At 43.8% G+C, this 14,125-nt stretch overlaps 1 protein-coding gene across 1 annotated transcript in view; it reads left to right on the forward strand.

Annotated features, from left to right (window-relative positions):
• LOC311124672 (teneurin-4-like) overlaps positions 1 to 2,929 on the forward strand; it is a gene marked incomplete at both ends in the record, with an annotated part of 140,040 nt that extends 137,111 nt beyond the window's left edge. Inside the window, 1 exon segment of the mRNA XM_084198778.1 lies at positions 2,171 to 2,929. Coding sequence (XP_084054904.1) covers positions 2,171 to 2,929 — 759 coding nt within the window.
• Between the last annotated feature and the right edge of the window lie 11,196 nt (positions 2,930 to 14,125).

Below are 14,125 nucleotides of genomic sequence, written 5' to 3' on the forward strand. Positions count from 1 at the left end.
GGTGGAAATTATAGGCAATTAGCAAGACACCCCCCAATAAAGGACTGGTTTTGCAGGTGGTGACCACTTCTCAGTTCCTATGCTTCCTGGCTGATGTTTTGGTCACTTTTGAATGCTGGCGGTGCTTTCACTCTAGTGGTAGCATGAGACGGAGTTTACAACCCACACAAGTGGCTCAGGTAGTGCAGCTCATCCAGGATGGCACATCAATGCGAGCTGTGGCAAGAAGGTTTGCTGTGTCTGTCAGCGTAGTGTCCAGAGCATGGAGGCGCTACCAGGAGACAGGCCAATACATCAGGAGACGTGGAGGAGGCCATAGGAGGGCAACAACCCAGCAGCAAGACTGCTACCTCCGCCTTTGTGCAAGGAGGAGCAGGAGGAGCACTGCCAGAGCCCTGCAAAATGACCTCCAGCAGGCCACAAATGTGCATGTGTCTGCTCAAACGGTCAGAAACAGACTCCATGAGGGTGGTATGAGGGCCCGACGTCCACAGGTGGGGGTTGTGCTTACAGCCCAACACTGTGCAGGACGTTTGACATTTGCCAGAGAACACCAAGATTGGCAAATTCGCCACTGGCGCCCTGTGCTCTTCACAGATGAAAGCAGGTTCACACTGAGCACGTGACAGACGTGACAGAGTCTGGAGACGCCGTGGAGAACGTTCTGCTGCCTGCAACATCCTCCAGCATGACCGGTTTGGCGGTGGGTCAGTCATGGTGTGGGGTGGCATTTCTTTGGGGGGCCGCACAGCCCTCCATGTGCTCGCCAGAGGTAGCCTGACTGCCATTAGGTACCGAAATGAGATCCTCAGACCCCTTGTGAGACCATATGCTGGTGCGGTTGGCCCTGGGTTCCTCCTAATGCAAGACAATGCTAGACCTCATGTGGCTGGAGTGTGTCAGCAGTTCCTGCAAGAGGAAGGCATTGATGCTATGGACTGGCCCGCCCGTTCCCCAGACCTGAATCCAATTGAGCACATCTGGGACATCATGTCTCGCTCCATCCACCAACGCCACGTTTCACCACAGACTGTCCAGGAGTTGGCGGATGCTTTAGTCCAGGTCTGGGAGGAGATCCCTCAGGAGACCATCCGCCACCTTATCAGGAGCATGCCCAGGCGTTGTAGGGAGGTCATACGGGCACGTGGAGGCCACACACACTACTGAGCCTCATTTTGACTTGTTTTAAGGACATTACATCAAAGTTGGATCAGCCTGTAGTGTGATTTTCCACTTTAATTTTGAGGGTGACTCCAAATCCAGACCTCCATGGGTTGATACATTTGATTTCCATTGATAATTTTTGTGTGATTTTGTTGTCAGCACATTCAACTATGTAAAGAAAAAAGTATTTAATAAGATGATTTCATTCATTCAGATCTAGGATGTTTTGTATTAGTGTTCCCTTTATTTTTTTGAGCAGTGTACATTTCAGAGGTGAAGACAAGAAGTGGATTTATCTGAACATCCCCGATATTGTAGAAACCAAATGTATGAGGGTGTATCCACACGAAATACCATGTGTTAATGCTGCGTGCTCAGAACAGGAACTAAGAGATGGGTGAAGTGTTAATGAACCAGCGTGTTTGATTCTCTAATTGTGAAAAATGAGAACTGCTGAAACTCTGGTGCGTGTGTGCGTGTGTGCGTGTGTGCGTGTGTGCGTGTGTGTGTGTGTGCGTGAGCTGCTGAGACTCTGGGAAAGAGAAGCAAGGCAGTGTCCTGCTGAGTTGTGTTCTCTCAGAGTGAGACATCAGGAGCGGTTTCTTACGTCAGGAGAGAGGAGAGGCAGAGAAGAGAGAAGGGAGGAGAGAAGGGAGGAGAGGAGAATAGGAAACGTGAAGGAAGCTGATAGAGAGGGGGGAGGCTCTGGGAAACATGGACTTTATCAAGCTGATAGAGGGGCAACTTTACAGCACAATCAACAAAATCATTCAGACATGTTTGAATTAGATTATTTCTCCTGTCTCATGTTTGGCAAAGATTTGAATAATGAGAAAGATCTTTCCTTCTGCTTGTGTTAGTGTGTGGTGACCACTTAGGGAATGAATCTTATTTTGTTCTTGGTATTCTTCTTCTAACAATGTCCTGTTGTTGTTGTTGTTGCAGTCAATCCTGGGCCTACTAACTAATGCCATTCTGTTGTGTTGTGTTCTGTTGTTGTTATTAGTCCATCCTTGGCGTGCAGTGTGAGGTCCAGAGACAGCTGAAGGGCTTCGTGAAGCTGGAGCGCTTCGGACAGATCTATGGTGCCAGCGCTGCAGGCTGCCCACAGACCGCCCGAAAGACCCTCTTCGCATCTGGAGGATCCATCTTCGGCAAGGGCGTGAAGTTCGCCATCCGCGACGGCCGTATCAGCACTGACATCATCAGCCTGGCCAACGAGGACGGTCGACGCATGGCGGCGGTCCTCAACGACGCGTTCTACCTCCGGGACCTCCACTTCACCATCGACGGCGTGGACACGCACTACTTCCTCAAGCTGGGGTCCGTGGAGGGCGACCTGTCACTCATCGGGATGACTGTTGGGCGCCGTACCCTAGAGACGGGCGTCAACGTGACGGTGTCTCAGGTCAACGCGGTACTGAACGGCAGGACCAGGCGCATCACCGACATTCAGCTCCAATACGGAGCCCTGAGCCTCAACACGCGGTACGGTAGTTCCCTGGATGAGGAGAAGGCCAGGGTTCTGGAGTTAGCCAGGCAGAGGGCTGTGGCCCAGGCCTGGACCAGGGAGCGCCAGAGACTGAGGGAGGGAGAGGAGGGCTCGCGCGCCTGGACCGAGGGGGAGAAGCAGCAGCTGCTGGCGTCAGGGAAGGTGGCAGGATACGACGGGTACTATGTGGTGTCTGTGGACCAGTTCCCGGAGCTGTCAGACAGCGTCAACAACATTCACTTCATGAGGCAGAGCGAGATGGGCCGAAGGTGACATGATGAACAACAGCCACTGGAGTGAGAGAGTGACAGAATTGGACTTGCGTCCGAAATGGTACCTTATTCCCTATATAGTGCACTACTTTTGACCAGGCCCCATCAGGCTCTCGGGGTCTACAGGGCTCTGGCAAAAGTAGTGCCCTGTATGTTCAGACGCAGTGTTGTTGACCTAAGGACTTCTTGCCAAAGACAGTTGCATACATGACCACCTTTTAGTTTTCTGCTCCTATTGACGTGTGCTTAACATTTTTTTTTGATACACTGTATGAACTAAAATACATGGTGTGGCAGCCACCTGGAAATCAGTTGCTGAACACTGTATTCTACTTTAGAGTGGTACTTCTCCTTCAGAAAAAATATATTTAACAGTCTTTTCTGTTCAAGTGTGGCTGCTAGAGAAAGAACATTTGCGATATCTACTCTGTCTGTGACTTATTTTGGTAACTCTGTTTCCCCCCGTCCCTGTTGGTGACTGTGTTTTTCCCCCGTCCCTGTTGGTGACTGTGTTTATCCCCGGCCCTGTTGGTGACTGTGTTCAAAGGGACCGGAGAGGAGAGGAGAGAGTGGTGGTAATGCATTATATCCACTGGCTCCTCCGCTCACTCCGTCCACCCTGCTGCCAGACCAGACTAGAACAGGTTGACTAGAAAAGATTGTCCAGCTTTGCGCCGATCTGTTCTGCCTTTTTCTGCGCCTCAGCCAAGGAAAGACCTTCTCTTTTAAATCGCTTCGTTTTTATACTTGAACCCCCTGGGTTGTCAGCCCTGTCGTCGGCTCTGTCGCAACACAAACAAGGACGTCTGCTGTCTCCTGTCTATACCCCCCTCCCAATTCCCCTCAACCCCTTCCCCTCATCAAGACTAGCCACTGGACTTGTTTGTGATGTCTAGTTGTAATATTTTATTTCCAAATAAGCTAGGTATTCATCTGTGGTCTCATCAACAACCCCTAAAGGAAGCTACCCACTGGGTGCAGACGTCAATTCAACGTCTATTCCACGTTGGTTCAATGTAATTTCATTGAAATGACATGGAAACAAATTTGATTCAACCAGTGTGTTCCCAGTGGGGAGGTAGTACTCTGTTCTCATCAACAACCCCTGAAGCATTGAAGGAAGGTTGAGAATCTGATGCAGTACTTTCACCGTGCTGACTAAATGAAGGAAGGTTGAGAATCTGATGCAGTACTTTCACCGTGCTGACTAAATGAAGGAAGGTTGAGAATCTGATGCAGTACTCCCACCATGCATGCTGACTAAATGCCTTTCTGTGGACTAGCCTTCTACAGTAATTGACTCAAACGGCTCAATTACTTACAGCTCAATTACTGTTCTGACTCGCATCAGAACAACTGAAATTCTACTTAATATGCAGACAAGAAGGATAACATATGAGGTCACTGTGGATGATTGATTTTGCTTTGATTTATAACTTTTTTGTCTGTCTAGGATCAATTACATGTTCCTAAAACTGAAAAGAGAACAGAACAGGTCTTTCTCTTTCTGTTCTTGTGTCCTATCAGAACAGGTCTAACATACCATCTCTCCTCTTCCTGTTCTGGTGTCCTATCAGAACAGGTCTAACATACCATCTCTCCTCTTCCTGTTCTGGTGTGCTATCAGAACAGGTCTAACATACCATCTCTCCTCTTCCTGTTCTGGTGTCCTATCAGAACAGGTCTAACATACCATCTCTCCTCTTCCTGTTCTGGTGCCCTATCAGAACAGGTCTAACATACCATCTCTCCTCTTCCTGTTCTGGTGTCCTATCAGAACAGGGCTAACATACCATCTCTCCTCTTCCTGTTCTGGTCTCCTATCAGAACACGTCTATTCTGAACACACTGACAAGACAAACCCTGGATGATGAACACAAGAATCATTCAAACGTCTGTATTAATAAACAACAGAACGGTATTTTATATTACCTTTTGGTTTTATAAATAGCTATATAAAATAACAGTATAACAAAATTATTTGAATTCAGCAATGTGAAATATCGTCCCTTTTATCGCTACTCGTTGTACTTGAACAAGACTTAAAGGTGTTTCTTTCAGCACACAGAATAAAGTATGACTATGTTTGGAAAAGTGATTTTTATTTTAGTTACATTATTTACTTGTATTTGTTCATTTAATGTAGAGGAATACATTTTACGGCCTTCCAGCAGTCGACCATACATAATACTAGTGTTTTCGTAATGCGTTTTTCTCAGCAGTATTTCTCAATGTATTTCTACCTTCAAATAATGTTCTGAGGAGAAAGGTGTTCCAGGTGAGAAGAGATGCTTAAAAAACAGTACATTACTAAAACATACAGTGCCTTGCATAAGTATTCATCCCCCTTGGTGCTTTTCCTATTTTGTTGCATTACAACCTGTAATTTAAATGGATTTTTATTTGGATTTCATGTAATGGACATACACAAAATAGTCCAAATTGGTGAAGTGAAATGAAACAAATAACTTGTTTCAAAAAATTCTAAGAAATAAATAATGGAAAAGTGGTGCGTGCATATGTATTCACCCCCTTTGCTATGAAGCCCCTAAATAAGATCTGGTACAACCAATTACCTTCAGAAGTCACATAATTAGTGAAATAAAGTCCACCTGTGTGCAATCTAAGTGTCACATGATCTGTCACACGATCTTAGTATATATACACCTGTTCTGAAAGGCCCCAGAGTCTGCAACACCACTAAGCAAGGGGCACCACCAAGCAAGCGGCACCATGAAGCATGGTGGTGGCAGCATCATAATCATATAATAATAATATGCCATTTAGCAGACGCTTTTATCCAAAGCGACTTACCGTCATGCGTGCATACATTTATTTGCTGTGGGGATGTTTTTCATCGGCAGGGACTGGGAAAACTGGTCAGAATTGAATGGCCTAGTCAAAGCCCAGACCTCAATCCAATTGAGAATGTGTGGTATGACTTAAAGATTGATGTACACCAGCGGAACCCATCCAACTTGAAGGAGCTGGAGCAGTTTTGCCTTGAAGAATGGGCAAAAATCCCAGTGGCTAGATGTGCCAAGCTTATAGAGACATACCCCAAGAGACTTGCAGCTGTAATTGCTGCAAAAGGTGGCTCTACAAAGTATTGACTTTGGGGGGGTGAATAGTTATGCACGCTCAAGTTTTCTGTTTTTTTTTGGTCTTATTTCTTGTTTGTTTCACAAGAACAAATATTTTGCATCTTCAAAGTCAAATCCAATAAAATAAAATAAAATGTTATTTTATTTGCCACATGCGCCGAATACAACAGGTGTAGACATTACAGTGAAATGCTTACTTACAGCCCTTAACCAACAATGCATTTATTTTTAAATAAAAAAGTAAAATAAAACAACAACAACAAAAAAGTGTTGAGAAAAAAAGAGCAGAAGTAAAATAAAATAACAGTAGGGAGGCTATATATACAGGGGGGTACCGGTGCAGAGTCAATGTGCGGGGGCACCGGCTAGTTGAGGTAGTTGAGGTAATATGTACATGTGGGTAGAGTTAAAGTGACTATGCATAAATAATTAACAGAGTAGCAGCAGCGTAAAAAGATGGTGGGGGTGGGGGGGCAGTGCAAATAGTCCGGGTAGCCATGATTAGCTGTTCAGAAGTCTTATGGCTTGGGGGTAGAAGCTGTTGAAAAGCCTTTTGGACCTAGACCTGGCACTCCGGTACCGCTTGCCGTGCGGTAGCAGAGAGAACAGTCTATGACTAGGGTGGCTGGTTGTCTTTGACAATTTTGAGGGCCTTCCTCTGACACCGCCTGGTATAGAGGTCCTGGATGGCAGGAAGCTTGGCCCCAGTGATGTACTGGGCCGTACGCACTACCCCCTGTAGTGCCTTGCGGTCGGAGGCCGAGCAGTTGCTATACCAGGCGGTGATGCAACCAGTCAGGATGCTCTCGATGGTGCAGCTGTAAAACTTTTTGAGGATCTGAGGACCCATGCCAAATCTTTTCAGTCTCCTGAGGGGGAATAGGCTTTGTCGTGCCCTCTTCACGACTGTCTTGGTGTGTTTGGACCATGATAGTTTGTTGGTGATGTGGACACCAAGGAACTTGAAGCTCTCAACCTGTTCCACTACAGCCCCGTCGATGAGAATGGGGGCGTGCTCAGTCCTCTTTTCTTTCCTGCAGTCCACAATGATCTCCTTTGTCTTGGTCATGTTGAGGGAGAGGTTGTTATCCTGGCACCACAATGCCAGGTCTCTGACCTCCTCCCTATAGGATGTCTCATCGTTGTCTGTGATCAGGCCTTCCACTGTTGTGTCGTCGGCAAACTTAATGATGGTGTTGGAGTCGTGCCTGGCCATGCAGTCATGGGTGAACAGGGAGTACAGGAGGGGACTGAGCACGCACCCCTGAGGGGCCCCCGTGTTGAGGATCAGCATGGCAGATGTGTTGTTACCTACCCTTACCACCTGGGGGTGGCCCGTCAGGAAGTCCAGGATCCAGTTGCAGAGGGAGGTGTTTAGTCCCAGGGTCCTTAGCTTAGTGATGAGCTTTGTGGGCACTATGGTGTTGATTGCTGAGCTGTAGTCAATGAATAGCATTCTCATGTAGGTGTTCCTCTTGTCCAGGTGGGAAAGGGCAGTGTGGAGTGCAATAGAGATTGCATCATCTGTGGATCTGTTGGGGCGGTATGCAAATAGCCTATGGTGGTCTGCTAGAAACATGTTGGTATTACAGACTCAGACAGGGAGAGGTTGAAAATGTCAGTGAAGACACTTGCCAGTTGGTCAGCGCATGCTCTGAGTACGCGTCCTGGTAATCCGTCTGGCCCTGCGGCCTTGTGAATGTTGACCTGTGGTAGGCATGTTGTGTAAATCAAATGATACAAACCCCCCCCCAAAAAAATATATTTTAATTCCAGGTTGTAAGGCAACAAAATAGGAAAAATGCTAAGGGGGGTGAATAATTTCGCAAGCCGCTGTACATACTGATACATCCACTGTATCCTCGGTTTTTACTAATTCTCTTTTTAACATGTCGGCTGCTGGGCTAGACTGGATGAGTCCTGCGGTACGTTGGTGTGTCCCAAACGGCACCCTATTCCCTATTTATAGTGAACTACTTTTGACCAGAGCCCATAGGGTTACCCCCATAGTGACACCCATAGGGAGAACCATAGGGCTCTGGTCACAAGTAGTGCACTATGTAGGGAATAGGGTGCCGTCCCAGGCGCAGCAACCCATAAATAGCTTTTTGCCCCCCGAGGGCAGCCCCAGGGTTAAAGAGCTTTCAGTCCTGAGACCAGAGGTGCTCTGGGTCCTGAGATGGATGCCTTAAACCTCCAGGAGTGTTAGTTCCAGCCTGAAGCACTAAAGGTCTCACACACACAGACACGCCAACCTTAGAAACACACCTGGGTTCAAATACATTTCAAATACTGCGTCAGTGCTTGATTGAGCTTGCGTGTTGAAAAATAGCAAATAGAAAAGTCTCAAAAATGCAAACCCCGCCCACCTGGCACTCTAAAGCAAACACTCAAAGTAAGTTGAAAGATTTCACATAGTTTCTGAACCCAGTTGTGCCTTGGAAACCTTGTGGACATATTTAGATAGCTAGCTGATGTCCAAGTGCACCTGAAAACACACTTCACACTTCACAGGGTGATCCACTTTAACCTGTTAGAAAAAACATGTCATAAGCTGTCCTTCATAGCTAGGGATGATGTTATTAATGATGTTGAATAATGTGTAATCTGTTTTGACTCTCGCTCGGTAGGTACACTTTGATCACACGTCAAGTTGCAGCACTATCTAATTCTGTCAACTTCCTGCCATCAAGTTGTAGCACTATCTAATTCTGTCAACTTCCTGCCATCAAGTTGCAGCACTATCTAATTATGTCAACTTCCTGCCATCAAGTTGCAGCACTATCTAATTCTGTCAACTTCCTGCCATCAAGTTGCAGCACTATCTAATTCTGTCAACTTCCTGCCATCAAGTTGCAGCACTATCTAATTATGTCAACTTCCTGCTATCAAGTTGCAGCACTATCTAATTCTGTCAACTTCCTGCCATCAAGTTGCAGCACTATCTAATTCTGTCAACTTCCTGCCATCAAGTTGCAGCACTATCTAATTCTGTCAACTTCCTGCCATCAAGTTGCAGCACTATCTAATTCTGTCAACTTCCTGCCATCAAGTTGCAGCACTATCTAATTCTGTCAACTTCCTGCCATCAAGTTGCAGCACTAACCATCAATCACCTAGATTCAGAGGGGAGCAGGATAATCAGGTGATTAACTACTCAATGTGTCTCAATGTGTACAATATTGGTCAACATACATACTGTACAAAGTACATTTTATTTTGCTATTTTTTTTTTTTAAATACATTTGTCCAAAATGATTACTTACTGTCCTTAGTTAAATAGTTTTAAAAAAACGTTTGAATGAAGGAAAATGTAATTGCATTGTGGAATATTTGCACTGATAACTGTTGATGAGGCGGTATATTGTTCTAAAATTATTTTGGACTCCTTTTGGCTTGTTTGTTTTTTGACTGTTCGCAACACTGTGTTTGTAGCGCTTTTCTTGGACCCTGTAAATAAGAAAATAAAGTGAAATAAGCTGTAAATAAAAGGCAGCATGTAGAGTCTGTTTAGAGCTACGGCTCAGTGTAGTCTTTAGGTTCATAAAATAAAATGAATATTTTGTGTTTACAATTTGTTAACGACGTCACGATGTGTTTTGTCAACTAAACTATACCTGCCTTGAATTGGCAATTCTATTTGCACCCTATTCCCTACCGCTGTTAGATGTACAGGTATACCGTCACCTGTACAGGTATACCGTCACCTGTACAGGTATACCGTCACCTGTACAGGTATACCGTCACCTGTGTGTAGCTCACCGTACTGAAGATGGAGTCACAGCCTACCACACTGCTCTTCTGTCTGCACACACTCCCCTGCATCCCATAATACCCATGGTGCAGTCACAGCATGATTCGTCGTCTGCCTATGACATGTTACAACAACGTTTCAATGCAACATCAAACTGATCTGTGGAAGTTAAGAACAGAGTGGCGTGATGACAGGAGCCAGCTAGGGTTGGACCCCTCAGGGCTGATCCTGATGTATAGTATACTGTCTGTCTGTCAGGTATACTGGACGCCTCAGGGCTGTCTGTCTGTCTGTGTCTGTGTGTGTGTCTGTGTGTCTGTGTGTCTGTGTGTCTCTGTGAGAGCTAGCTGCCAGTGTGAGGTGGAGGCATGGGAAGCCCATAACATTTACACTCCGTGTTAATGCAGGCAGAGCAGCCAGCACCGTACTGCGCGTGTGTGTCACCAGGGAGACTCCTGTTCTACCTGAGGTGACACCAGGGAAACGCTGCTATACTCTACTCTGCTCTGCTCTGCTCTACTCTACTCTGCTCTGCTCTGCTCTGCTCTACTCTACTCTACTCTACTCTACTCTACTCTACTCTGCTCTACTCTGCTCTACTCTGCTCTACTCTACTCTACTCTACTCTACTCTACTCTACTCTACTGTCTACTCTACTCTACTCTACTCTACTCTACTCTACTCTACTCTACTCTACTCTACTCTACTCTACTCTACTCTACTGTCTACTCTACTCTACTCTACTCTACTCTACTCTACTCTACTCTGCTCTACTCTACTCTACTCTACTCTACTCTACTCTACTCTGCTCTGCTCTGCTCTGCTCTGCTCTGCTCTGCTCTATTCTACTCTACTCTACTCTACTCTACTCTACTCTGCTCTACTCTGCTCTACTCTACTCTACTCTACTCTACTCTACTCTACTCTACTCTGCTCTGCTCTGCTCTACTCTGCTCTACTCTACTCTACTCTACTCTACTCTACTGTCTACTCTACTCTACTCTACTCTACTCTGCTCTGCTCTACTCTACACTACTCTGCTCTGCTCTGCTCTGCTCTACTCTGCTCTGCTCTACTCTACACTACTCTACTCTACTCTACTCTACTCTACACTACTCTGCTCTGCTCTGCTCTGCTCTGCTCTGCTCTGCTCTACTCTGCTCTGCTCTACTCTACACTACTCTGCTCTGCTCTGCTCTGCTCTACTCTGCTCTGCTCTACTCTACACTACTCTGCTCTGCTCTGCTCTGCTCTGCTCTACTCTACACTACTCTACTCTACTCTACTCTGCTCTGCTCTACTCTGCTCTGCTCTACACTACTCTACTCTGCTATACTATACTCTGCTCTGCTCTGCTCTGCTCTGCTCTGCTTTGTGAGAAACAGCATGGTATTGCTGTTTACCTCTTTAGCTCTAAAGTAAATGAACTGCAGGTAAAGAAACACTGCTACTCTGTATATGAGGAGCAACATGGAAGGTGAATACATTTATTCTACACACTGTATCTCAATGTAATTTGTCTTCTGCTCTCACTAAAGTTTGGTCTTTGAGATGTTGAGAAGGAGTTAGCTCGAATTCTGGTCTGTGGCCAGTGCAACAAAGAACCAGTGGCCGAATGTGCAAATTGTCCGAACAGATGCGCAAGGCAGATGGATTATTTTAAATATGTTATTGGACCATAAACAGATATGGCTCATTAACCTTTACGGACCAAATAATGATGATCCACACTTCTTTGAAAATATATATAATAAATTATCAACCCTGCAAGCAATTCAAGACAATATTATTATGGTGGGAGATTATAATACTGTTTTAAATAGCTCAATGGACCGTAAAGGAAATCACACCACAAACAATCACCCACATGCTCTTAAGGAAATCATGAATGTCATGGATACATTAGAACTAGTAGATATATGGAGGCTTAAATATCCTGATCTAGTGAGATATACATGGCAGAGACTCAATCAAGCTAGTCGTCTTGACTTCTTTCTTATCTCATTTTAACCAAAAGTTTAAAAAAGTGTTGAGAGGTGACAGACTGCGGTCGGACCATCATATAATTGGCAAATACATTACTCTTACTGAATTTCCACGTGGGCGAGGATATTGGAAATTTAATCAAAGCCTATTGGATGGTAACTGACTTTTTCCGACATAACATAGTTACAGCAGATCCCCGTATTGTATGGGACACCTTTAAATGTGCCTTTAGAGGCCATGCAATTCAGTACTCATCTCGAAAAAACAAAAGCAATTTAGGTCAAAAGAGTCCACACTAACAAAGGAAATAGAAGGTCTAACAGAACAGATAGATAGCAATAAAAACTGTAACATAGAGGCTCAGAATAAATTAGAGGAAAAACTAAAATAATTGGAGAAACTTATTCAAGAAAGATCAAGTGTAATATATTATCAAAATAAAGCAAACTGGATGGAATATGGGGAAAAATGCACCAAATAATTGTTTCATCTTCAACATAGAAATGCTACCAAAAGGAATTTACTGAAACTGGTTACAAATGACGGAGTCACCCATGATTCACCAAAGGATATTTTGAAGGAGGAAACAAAGTACTTTAAGCATATGTTTTCGTTTCAGTCGCCTCCATCTCCTCTAACTGAAGTTAATTGTATGGATTTATTTCTATTGATAATGTAAAATTAACAGATGTACAGAAAGACTCATGTGAAGGTGAAATTACAGAGGAGGAACTTCTGGATGAAATTAAAGACTTTAAGTCTTTAAGTCACATGCAGCTAACAAAAACATATGGAAATGTCTGCTCTACCCAAAATTGCAACCAAATAATTGCAGCATTACCGCAAAAATGGAAGAGGAAAGTGGAAGGGGGAAAAAGTAAGGAACTTGTCTGTCGGCCCTGCATTAAAGACAATAATTGGTTAAAGAAAACTGTGATAAATAAAAAAGTATACCAGTTTCATTTAAGGACCAAAGGATTGACAGCCGTCCCGTATAGATTACAAAATAGTTGGGAAGAGATTTGTGATGTACCGATCCCATGGCATAGTGTTTATGAACTGATACGCAAAACGACGCCCGATTCAAAAGTTAGAATTGTTCAATTTAAATTATTATACAAAATTCTTGCAACCAATAGAATGTTATTTATATGGGAGATACAATCTTCCCAGCTCTGCAGATTTTGCTGCGAAGAGACAGAATGATTAGATCATTTGTTTTGGTACTGTCCATTTGTAGCTTGTTTTTGGTCACAGGTCCAGGAATGGCTGAAGGATTGCAATATTTACCTGTAACTAACCCTGCAGATCGCACTACTGGGTGATCTGAAAAGTCATAGTCAATCGATCAATAACATAATAATACTTTTAGCAAAAAATATATATTTTCAATGTACAATCTGTAGAAACAATGAGAATAGAAAGGTTCAGAACCTTTGGTGAAACATCACAGTACAGTTGAAAAATATATGGCAAATAGAAATCCAATATGAATGGTGTTAAGAGATAGATGGGTGGTGTTGAATGGAGCTGAAGGATGGGACTAATAACAACAACTAATAACAACAAGATAACTAATGTAAAGCATACTGAGTCCATAATAAGTATATAGGTTATAGGTTGAGAACTTTTGTGAAAGAGCACAGTTAGAAAGATATGGCATGTAGAGGCAAACCGGATGGACATCATGAAAATGATCGGAGAGGTTGAGGGTAGAGGAAGTTCAGGAGTAAAAAACAAACAAAATATAATTATTGTAAAATTGACTGTGTCCATAAAATGTAGATAGTGGGTATGGGCTGGAAGTAGAGGCCTGGGCGTTGTTGCTCACTAGTTTACTGCAATTAGGGGAGGGGTGGTGGGGTTGGAAAGTAATAAAGGAAAATATATTTTTTAAAATAATATATATATACAGTGGGGAAAAAAAGTATTTAGTCAGCCACCAATTGTGCAAGTTCTCCCACATAAAAAGATGAGAGAGGCCTGTAATTTTTATCATAGGTACACGTCAACTATGACAGACAAATTGAGAACATTTTTTCCAGAAAATCACATTGTAGGATTTTTAATGAATTTATTAGCAAATTATGGTGGAAAATAAGTACATATATACATATATACATATATATATATATAAAAAAAAAAAAACTTCTTGAACTTCTTCTACTCTCAACCTCTCCGATCATTTTCATGATGTCCATCCGGTTTGCTTCTAAATGCCATATCTTTCTAACTGTGCTCTTTCCCAAAAGCTCCCAACATACAACCTATATACTTATTATGGACACAGTATGCTTACATTATTAGCTATCTTTGTTATTATTTGTTGTTATTTGTTATTAGTCCCATCCTT

Source organism: Coregonus lavaretus (assembly GCF_964263955.1).
Source record: "Coregonus lavaretus genome assembly, contig: HAP1_SCAFFOLD_1024, whole genome shotgun sequence".
Taxonomy (NCBI): Eukaryota; Metazoa; Chordata; class Actinopteri; order Salmoniformes; family Salmonidae; genus Coregonus; species Coregonus lavaretus.